The sequence below is a fragment of the Sinocyclocheilus anshuiensis genome, unplaced genomic scaffold (genome assembly GCF_001515605.1).
Source record: "Sinocyclocheilus anshuiensis isolate Anshui unplaced genomic scaffold, SAMN03320099.WGS_v1.1 scaffold1472, whole genome shotgun sequence".
Classification (NCBI taxonomy): domain Eukaryota; kingdom Metazoa; phylum Chordata; class Actinopteri; order Cypriniformes; family Cyprinidae; genus Sinocyclocheilus; species Sinocyclocheilus anshuiensis.
The window spans coordinates 18,809-29,964 of record NW_015542453.1 but is presented as its reverse complement, the minus strand read 5'-3'; the positions used below and the strand labels follow the sequence as shown (position 1 = coordinate 29,964).

Here is an 11,156-nt window from a genome sequence, read left to right as displayed (position 1 = left end):
ACGCTGTTTTGTTCCTGAATGAATCAACTGTTTAAATGATTTGGTTCAGTCGCAATGACTCACTTATTAACAGTTACTTGCTGCCACCTGCTGGCAGTTTTAATTTCACATTTAAAGTATCTTTTCATTTTTTTTAAATAATTTAAATTGTTTTATGTTTAAAATATCAAACCGTTTTAATGCATTTGTAACTGCAGGTTAAATACATTCATGTCCTGCATTAAACAGTGTGTAAATGCATCTAAATGCCACTTCTAATGCAGCTTCTTTTCGCTTCTTTTTTTAGTTTTCGCTGCATTGCAAAGATTAATTTTGCCAATACTGATTTCATTTGCTTGATAATAGCCCAAATGACTTATTATTCTAATTGATTGATTAATTTTAAGAATTTGACTGAACAGTTGATGCACGCTTTTAGAAAAAAGGGCTTTATAAAGGTAAAAATGCCAATAAAAGGTGAAAAGATTCATTTCTATCACTGCTATGAACTGATCACCACACAGAATATGCAGAATATCAAAAACTTTAGGAATCAGCTGTCCACAGTAGTCCTTAAGATATCAGCACAATCAAAATATAATAAAATTTGCATTCAGCACAAGCAAAATATCGTCTAATTATCAATATCAATAAAATCCCAGAAAATATTGAGATATATTTTTTGTTAATATCGCGCACCCCTAATATATTTAACGTTTTGTTTAGAAAAAAATCAAATAGATATGAGAAGTGCCCTTTTTTTCCACTTGAGCTCCTGCCCCTCAAAATGTCTGTGCACGTCCCTGAATATAAATATATAAAATCAAATAAATTAACACATTATTCATTAATAATGATTTATATAACTACTATACCAACATTATCCAGATACAGTACACACACATTAAGCTGTACTGTATCAAATAAAATAAATCAAATGTAAACTATATTATCGACCAGCTCTAATCTGATCAATGCAACTATAAGGCATAAAGTTAAGAAGATATTATAAACATTAACATCTTGATTTTCTGTAAAGCTGCTTTGAAAAAATGTGTGTTGTGAAAAGTGCTATGTAAATCAATCTGACTTGACTTAAACAGGGCAGAACACTGGTGTGTAACTCCATTCTTTTACTTTCTTATGTGAGTGTTGAATGTGGACCCTGGGTGTGAGCTTTTTTGGAAACATGATAAAGCGAGAGGATCTTATCTATGCACAATCAGCTTGTAACACTCCAAAGAGAAAGGAAAACTTGAAATCGCATCATATGACCCCTTTAACTTTTTGATTTTTTCCTCTTTTTCACTATTATATATCCATTGTAACTTCTTATTATAATAGTCTGAAGTATTTGTTTGAAGTCATAACATAAGCAGGGTCATATACCCTGTTCAAGTACAAAACGGGGATAACATATCAGTGTTGCATGTTGACTTAATCCGAAAAGGAAACAATTTATATCAAACATGTTACTAAAGTCATCAAGCACAGACAAGACCCTGACCTGCTTTCATGTTTAACCTCATAATCAATATATACGTACATACCACGACTGAAGTGCCCTTGAGCAAGGCACCGAACCCCCAACTTCTCCCCGGGCGCCGCAGCATAAATGGCTGCCCACTGCTCCAGGTGTGTGTTCACAGTGTGTGTGTGTTCACTGCTGTGTGTGTGCACTTAGGATGGGATAAATGCAGAGCACTAATTCCTAGTATGGGTCACCATACTTGGCCACATGTCACGTCACGTCACATCACTTTACTTGAAAGTACCCCTGCTCTGCCAGTCATTGAGATCAAAGATAATGCAGTTGCAGACAAACAGCATACATTGTTCTTCAACTTATGATGTATATCACTGTGGTAAACCCCACTCTGTTCAAGTCACGTCAAGTCGGTTTATGAGTTCCCCTTTTATGGGTTTATATAAATTATGTTCTAAGAGATGATGAGGCATTATGCACTAGTTTAAGTCTGGGGTCAGCAAGATTTTGATATTTGAAAGATATATTTTTACTCAGCAAGGATACATTGAATTGAATTGATGAAGTAAAAATGTTACATGTATAATGTTACAAAAGATTTAGTTTTTAAATAAATGCTGTTCTATTCTAACTAAATAGCGGTATTCTTTGCATCATGGTTTCCCCACAAATGTTAAGCAGCAGAACTGTTTTCAACACTGATAATAATAAGAAATGTTTCTTAAGCACAAAATCAGCATATTAAAAAATAATTTCTAAAGGAACATTGTGACTGAAAACTAGAATAATTTCAGCTTTGCCATGACAGGAATAAATTACATTTTATAATACATTAAAATAGAAAAGAGTTATTTGGTCACACTTTATTTTAAGGTCCAATTCTTGCTATTAACAAACCATTAACTACAACTTATTACTCAATAACTCAATAAACTACTAATTTGCTGCTTATTAATAGTTAGTAAGGTAGGTGTTATAGGGATGTAGAATATGGTCAATATACAGCCAATATGTTAATAATAGGCATGCTAATAAGCAACTAGTTAATAGTGAGATTAGTTAAAGTGTTACCAGTTATTTTAAATTGTTATAATTTCACAATATTACTGTTTTACTGTATTTTTTTTTATCAAATGTGGTCTCAAGAGACTCATTTAAAAAAATCTACACACTGTAGTTAAATACAGTATATACTCAGCAGTGGCCAAAAGGCCAAAAGATGTCTGGTGGGGACATTTGCACAATATTTGCTTTTAATAAACCAACAAGTTTATATTGGTAAGAGAAAAAAATTAAACTTGGGTATGGTACTGATGAAAATTATTTGGCGAAAAGGCAAACTACAGCTCACAAAATGCATATTAAAAAACAAGGAGCTCAGAGTAAATAAAGTATACATAGACTACAATATAATCAATTATTAATATTTTATTGGTTCTCCCTTGTTTTTGATTAGCAGCCATTCTCATGTGCATGCCTCAATAAGCATGTTTCCTTGCATTATCACAAATGACTGAACTGAAACACGGAGCACATAAACACTCTCCAAGCACAGCTACGCAATATGCTTAGAAAATCTACATAAACTTATCATTATGTTTGAATAGAGCGAAGATATCAATTTTCCAAGGCCAGACACTTGGCCACTACTACAGTATATATGCTATATTACATACATATTGGAGTAATAGTATTATTTAATAATAGCTGTGGAGGTGTTACCTGCATCTGAGAGATGGTAAGGGGGTAACGGTAAAGAATCCAGGTGACGTTCTCACTACAGGGTGGTGTGGTTAAAGAGCCCTCATACACCCAGTAATCTCTTAAGAGAGGATCTGAGGAGGCAGACGAAATGGATAAGGTCAGATACAGTTGCACACTGGTAACATTTAACTAATGGATATATCAAGATGCTGTCAGCAAAGATCAAATATCAAAACATGCAAATAAAACACAAATATTAGTATAACAGATTATGAATTTACCAGGCAGTAATGTGTTGGGGTTAAAACATGGAATTATTTTTGTCTTTCCCTGTACACACAAAAAAGACATTTTAGGTCACAAGCATATGAGTCATATTTTTAGCTATAGTCTCTAGTGAGCCAGCTCTTCTGCTCACCTTATACTGCAGGTCCTGCAGGACGTCTGTGATGGCCTTCAGCCCAAGATGTTCCTTCCCAATCTGCATAGAACAAATTAGAGCACTATGTCAGCCGACTGCAAGAAGACCAGAGACACAAAAAACAGCCTTTCTCTTGAAAGGTTTTCTATATTTACACCACTAATACCATGTTTATTTACACAACACTATTGGGTAGTTTTGTATCTGTTATGATGACCTCCATGTGGTGAAGTGTGATACCTGCACAAACAGGGCGATGATAAGAATGCCTTTTTTCTTGCCCATGGCCTCCTCCACACCATTGAATAATGTAGAGTTCCAGTGGATTAGATGAAGCTGTGAGAGACATTTATTACTAATTAAGTGATCTGCAATAAGATGAACGCTGAAATTAACATATACAAAGTATGCCAAATTATGAAGGTAGGTGATGATGCCAATTCTGTGTTGTGTTAAAAGACTGGTTTGACTCGCAGTTGTGCTAACAACTTGAGAAAACGTGATATAGTAACAGGTTGACAAACATGGTAACACGTTAAGAGCGGGTCCTTATCTTTCTCATTGTGTACAGAAGACCAGGAGTAGGAGAGCAGGTGCCAGGAACAGGTGATTTGAATAGATCACTTGATGATGAATCCCTCTTTGGAGCATGTGGTATTGTTGTTTTTGACATGGATTGAGCTCCCAGTTTATGGTTTTGTAGCTAAAAAGGCTTCCTTCCTTATAAGTCAAATGGATACAGCAGCTGACGTGCTGGTGTTACTTGCATTGCTTATGCAGAGTGAATACTGTGACCTGCTAATGTAGGCCCCAAAATAAAAATGTGTTGTTTATGTGTGCGGTGTGAAGCAGGCTTGTTTTAGTCTGTCCCTCAAACATCAGAAAGAGTGAGTAAGTGAGAGAACCAAAAAGAGAAAATGGTGAAATGGCCAGAACTGGCGGTGTGATACTGACCTCCATAGGAAAAGCCTTGAAGTTGACAGTGTGTTCAGATCCCCTCTGGTTCTCTTTCCCCCAGTGGAAGCGCACCTCGCTCAGTTCATACTCATGGTCACTAGGGAGTGGACCTCCAGTCACAACTGAGACACAGGAAAGACAACAGGATGAAATGACATAAAACAAGCTCACTGTGTACATATAGGTTTCTCACAGACAGCAGATTTATGTCATTTAACCACTCCGTAACCTAGATCTTGTGATGCCACTAATGAGATCTTGGTTAAAGAGATAGCTCAGCCCAAAATAAAAATTCTGTCATTATTTAATCGCCCTCATGTTCCAAATAATGGGCAACCATTAAATGGATAAATCCAAGGCAGTTATAATACCTGATATTTGCCATTTTTTAATTATAAGAACGTCAGTATTTGTGAAAACTAGTATAATAAGATGTAATGTGGTGTTTGGGGTTTGTCATGTGTTCCTTGCCCCAGTCAAGTCAAGTCTGTTCATGTCAAGTCATGGATTATTGTTTGGATGTTTGGATCACCTTTGTAAATAAAACTGCACATGGGTTCTCACTACGCTCGCCTTCAGTGGACTGATTCGTTACATAAGATTACAGTATAGAAGTTGTTAACATATCAATCTGATATTTTAAATGGCTCATTACCTGTCAAACTTAAAAAAAAAAAAAAAAAAAAACGAATCCATCTGACCAGTGTTTTTTAGTATAATTGAGATACTATAGTTTTTGTTAATTCAAAATTAATTGATTTTGACATTTTGTCATTTTTATCCATTTTTGTTGCTTTTAAATCTCTATACAGTTTTTTATACATTTTTATTTCAGTTTGTAGTTTTAGTACATCAAGTTAAACTAAATGGAAATGAGAAATTCAGCCTTTTAAACTAGTCTTTTGTATTTTATTTTATTTTATTTTATTTTACATCAGTTAAAACAAATTTTTTCAAGTAACAATTTTTGGTCACACTTTATTTTGAGTTCCAATTCTTGCTATTAACAAACCATTAACTACAACTTTTGCCTCAACTAAACTAATTTGCTGCTTATTAATAGTTAGTAAGGTAATTGTTAAGTTTAGGTATTGGGTAGGATTAGGGATGTAGAATATGCTCATGCAGAATATGTGCTTAATAAGTACTAATAAACAACCAATATGTTATTAATAGGCATATTGATAAGCAACTAGTTAATAGTGAGAATTGGTCTAAAGTGTTAAACAATTTTTTTAGTTTTACTTAAGTATAATAACCCTGCACCTGACTTGTGCACTATTATTATCTTTTGTAATCAAACGAAATTGTGCGAACAAAGTATCATTTAAGATGTGTTACACTCTAAAAAATGCTGAGAACTGCTCTCTCCTGGAGAGGATGCAAAAAGCCCGCGCTCTGACTAACTCAGTGGCTGGGTTGAAGTAGCCCCACATAGGGTTGTTTCGTCGGAGGGAGGGGGAGGGGTGTGTAGTTTCAGCTGCCAGTGAGATTGACCCAGCCACTAACCAAATGCCTGTGTAACACAAAAACTACCCAACACTGGAAAAAAATCAACCCAAAATATGACCAAACATGCTCAACCCAGCCTTTGGGTAGAAAAAAATAACCCAGCAATTTTTTGAGTGTAGCAATCATCCACTGATAACATTTACTCTCTTTCTAATGCTAGAATGCAATTTTTGAATCTACAGTAGATACACAAAGTTACATGGAGTTCTTTTTTGGTGCTTTTATGGTACTTTTAGCTGTTTTCTGTCCTTTTTGGAACTTTAGTCAACTGTAGTTAAAAAAAAATATTTTGGCATTCAAATTAAAAAATAATTTTTTCATTCAAAGAATTTTGAATGACATGTTGGTAAACAAGGCAGAAAGATAAGAAAATAATGGAAGAATTATCATTTTTAGTGAACGTTCAGCATGTTATACCTGATTTGGACTTGAGCATGATCCTCACAGTATGACCGTCGTTAATGACTTCACAGTCCCTGCAAACGACATAGTTGGGGTTAAGCCCCACCTCCAGGAGCCGCGGGTCATAGCGGGCCTCCCTAGAGTTAAGGTTTATGGGGGACTGGTACTCTCCATTTGCCTCAGGAAACAGAAGACCCCATTCAACACCTGGATTCATGCACAAAAGACAAAAACGTTGATTCAATCTTCTAACTTTTTATTCTAATGCAGTTTTCAACGCATACTTATCTTGCGGATAGCACTGTCCTTGTTCATGACCCACTAGCCTGCTGCTCAACCTTGAAACTTTTGCACCAATCAAACTTTTGCACCATGATACTTTGTGTCAGTTCACACATAAAATATTAGATAATAAATAGTGGTCCATTTTTTTGTCCCAATGTTGAAACTAAATAAAGGCTGCCAGAGCTCCAGTGCCTCAAAGTCATTACTGAGGGGTCTAAGAGGAATAGCAGACACAGGGGGATACAGGATGTGCTAATTTTTACCCTCTGCTGCTTTTCATCTCACCCTGTCTATATGTATTACTCACACATCTTTTCCTTGACTATTCATTTGTTTGATCTATAATCTCACTAGTAAAGAATACATATTATATATAATAGATGAACACTGTTAGAAATAATAGTAATATAAAGCTAGGAAAAAAGACTATCTTCACAAAAAGAAAAATCTTGGTCTAAATACAATTTTTAACATAATAAACATGCATTATGCAATTATATTTAATTTTTTATTTATGCACTTTACAAGTTAAAAATATAGAGTACTGATTAAAAAAAAAAAGTTCTGAAGTGGTTATAAAGTGACAGCATTGTGTGTGGTCACAGATCACAGTTGTCTAATTTTGTCTGTGTATTTAAAGAATCGGTAGTATATATATATATATATATATATATATATATGGTCCCACTTTATATTAAGTGGCCTTAACTACTATGTACTTACATTTAAAGGGATAGTTCACCCAAAAATGAAAATTTGACGTTTATCTGCTTACCCCCAGGGCATCCAAGATGTAGGTGACTTTGTTTCTTCAGTAGAACACAAACTGAAATGTTTAACTCAAACCGTTGCAGTTGTGCACTGTGTAAACAATGAGTGACGTATACGCGCGAGAGATCACTTCCGGCGCTTGCGTAAACTACGCCAGAGCGCGTACACACCTCACGCACCGGATGCTGTGTGCGCCCCAAAGTAGTTGGACATAGTGGTGTATTAGAGTTAAAATATGATATAAATACTGTTCGGTTTCTCGCACAAACCGATCGTTTCGTGTCTTAGGACATCAATGTGTCGTCACGAGCCGCAGGGTTTAATTTGGATTTGTCTGTGCATGTTTTTTTGACTCTCATAGATTTTGTTACCATTGCCATGCATTATACGACTGATAGACTGCAACGGCTGGAGTTAAAAATCTCAGTTTGTGTTCTACTGAAGAAACAAAGTCACTTACATCTTGGATGCCCTGGGGGTAAGCAGATAAACATCAAATTTTCATTTTTGGGTGAAATATCCCTTTAAATTAATCATTTGGTACAATACACGTATTGTGTATATACAAGATTTTACATTGTACTTATATTTTTAAAAATACCTGCATGTAATTACATCTGTAATTAATTTCTGTAATTACATTTATAATTACACTGTTGACCCATCCCTTACACCTTAACCCACCCTTAAACCTACCCATACCACCAAACCTGTCCCTAACCTTACCCGTATACCACCTCAATAGCAGCAAAAGTGTTTTGCAATACAATATGAACACAATAAGTACATTGTACTTATTTTTTTTATGTAAGTACAGAGTAGTTAAGGCCACTTAATATAAAGTGGGACCCAATAAAGTTTCATGTTTCACAAAGAGGAGAATTAGCCAGTGATTCTCTCATTGAATCCTTACCTTCTTCATAGCCCCAGTCCAGCTCATCTTTGCCAGGGTAGTTATCGGTCTCCTCAATAACATTATCTGCCATGGCAACTGAATTTTCTTTCTACAGCTTTCAGAACAACTTTCGTTCTCTCCTGAGCAGATGCCAAAAACTACTTCTTTCTGACCTTGTTTCCAGGGTGAAGTCTTCCTCGTCTTTTGCTCACTTCCCACCCATAAAACATGAAGAAAGTGGTCTATAACAATACAAGTGGAAGTGACTGATCTCAGTAGCTTCAGAGACTCAATGTCCACGCTGAGACTGCAGCCAACAGAAACCAGTTGTCATTCCATTGAAAATGATGAGTTTTCTTCTCCTGTGCTCTTCTAGGAAAGTTGCCCTCTCTGTACCAAACAAAAATAAGTTCACAAACTCACTCTCTTAGCTACTACAGCCCACACGGTTCCCCCACAAGCCATCTGATTGGCTGCGTACAGTGACTCTTAAGCCTCTGATGTAGCACCATAGAAACAGCTCAGCAGTCTGGCCTGGTTTACAGTCAGGACACGGGAAGCACAGTGCACACTGGCAGGAATGCAGGAGTGATGTTGCTCTTGGAGAGTTCCTCCCACAATGGAGGAAATAGGTGTGGTTAAAAAAAAAACACCCACCAGGGGGAGGGTGAAGAAGGAGAGACTGAAGAGAGGGAAGGTCTGTTATTGTTTGCTTTGCACATTACTGATAGTGTTTTCAAGGTAAGGATGAGAGGGGCCCATATGGTGCTTTCCCCTGGCTGATGGTTATTATTCTAGCTTGTTCTTTCCTGTCCACCGGTGAAACAACTGTTTCCAACTTTAATCAGAAGTTTGCAGGAGACCTTGTTGTTTGTCAGCACCGTCAAATCTGATCTTGGTTCTACAATGCTAAATGTTATTTTATCAGCTGGACAACAGTAGCTTATGCTATCAAGAACTGTTTGAACTTCCACTAAATGGATTTATGAAAGTCTCCTGAATGCACTGATTGACCCAGATAAAAACTGTAACAACTGGAGGAGGTGAACACTATGGCGCATTGCCTTGAATTCTATACTAAGTAACTACTTTGACCCTAATTTTCTAAAATTAAAGGCAGCACATTACACAAAAGTGCAATCACTACCTAATTAATTATAAGTAGGTCGTTTTACTCCCCAAAGCTCAGGGACTAGAACAGGGTTGTCACATGACCTCAGCATCCTCTATATTAAATTTACATTTTTGATATCAGATATATTTTGGGAAATCTGCATTAGCAGGAATCAAAACGCATTTTATCAGGAAGGTGTGTCTGGTATAGTGTTCAGCAGGATTGAGGAATTTGAATTCAGTTGAATAGTTTGAATAATTATTTCACTGAACAATTCATCAGATTACAGGACTGTCCTCTAGTGGACATTATAAGACATGACCGTCTGCTCAGAGTCTAGGAATATAAGTGGTTTGGTACAGAACTATGATTAACCGAATAATGTGTTAATTTCTGACTCACGTTTGACCTTGCTTATGAAACGAGTGGTGGCAAACAAATCTACCTACAAAATTAAAAAAATAAATAAAACCTTGTCATTGTCATTGCTTCCAGCTAAAATATGAGTCCTTTATCCATAATATTGCTTTAAAAAGTCATCTTGTCTGACTCAGGAGAATAATATGCACAGATTAAGCCCTGTTTACAAGCAAAAACAGTATAAAACAGTTCTAAACAAATATGTCAGTGGATTTTGATGTGAGAGGGCAACACTGGATGGACTTCTGGAGGAAGAATTTTGGCTCATATTTTGGCCAGAAGTGATAGTTTAAAGTTAAAGCTCCTTTATGATGGATTTGTTCATTATAAACACAGTGCTTTTCACTTCACAAGATGTTAATTGATGGACTGTAGTTGTGTGGATTACTTGTGAAATATTGTGATGTTTTTATCAGCTGTTTGGACTCTCATTCTGACGGCACCCATTCACTGCAGAGGATTCAGTGGTGAACAAGTGATGTAATTCAAAATTTCTCCAAATCTTTTCTGATAAAGAAAACTCATCTATATCTAAGATGGCCTGGGGTGATTAAAATGTAAACAAATATTACATTTTTGGGTGAACTATACCTTTTCCTCCAACTATTCTTCCAAGACTAAATGTGAAGACATAGTACGTAAGTCTATTCAAAAATATTCAGGGGAAGTCCATTAAAGGTCATGTATCTTAATAGTTCATCAATATCTAAGGTCAAGGTATTTCTCTCATCTCTGATACCTTAACCGTCATTAGGGTGAAGCTCACAACATGGTGTATTACGGTGCATAACAAATCTTGCATTGTCCTAATAAATTCATTTAAACTGATATTGGTAACAGGAGGTTTGTAGACATTGCCTGCCCCTTCACGCGTGAAATGGTTTTGAGTCCAGAACCATCCAGCTCTACACCATCAATGTGGCCAGAGCAAAGCACTTAACCCCAAATAGCACCACTGGCACTGGAGTACGGTTAATCATGCACTTTGACTCCTGTGTCAGTCTGAACAAGAACAAACATGTTTTTCAGTTTGATGGATAGCCCATAGGAAAAAAATATTGCTCAGTGATTGCTTTTCCTTAGCTCCGGAGATTTAGATGAGATTCTCATATATCTCTCATTTTAGTATCAACAGCATTTCAGATGTTTCTCCTAAAATTCCTTAGGAGAATGGAAGTAGACACAAATGAGACATGAGAAATATTTGAGA

At 36.1% G+C, this 11,156-nt stretch overlaps 1 protein-coding gene across 1 annotated transcript in view; it reads right to left on the bottom strand.

Moving 5' to 3' along the window:
* The window catches only part of LOC107693711 (carbonic anhydrase-related protein-like), a 16,753-nt gene extending 7,761 nt beyond the window's left edge, over positions 1–8,992 (bottom strand). Inside the window, exons 1-7 of the mRNA XM_016493176.1 lie at positions 8,431–8,992; positions 6,477–6,668; positions 4,545–4,669; positions 3,831–3,926; positions 3,588–3,650; positions 3,451–3,499; positions 3,188–3,300 (exon numbers count right to left, since the gene is read on the bottom strand). Coding sequence (XP_016348662.1) covers positions 3,188–3,300; positions 3,451–3,499; positions 3,588–3,650; positions 3,831–3,926; positions 4,545–4,669; positions 6,477–6,668; positions 8,431–8,503 — 711 coding nt within the window. The 5' untranslated portion in view covers positions 8,504–8,992. The remainder of the gene's footprint in view (positions 1–3,187; positions 3,301–3,450; positions 3,500–3,587; positions 3,651–3,830; positions 3,927–4,544; positions 4,670–6,476; positions 6,669–8,430) is intronic.
* Positions 8,993–11,156: the final 2,164 nt, after the last annotated feature.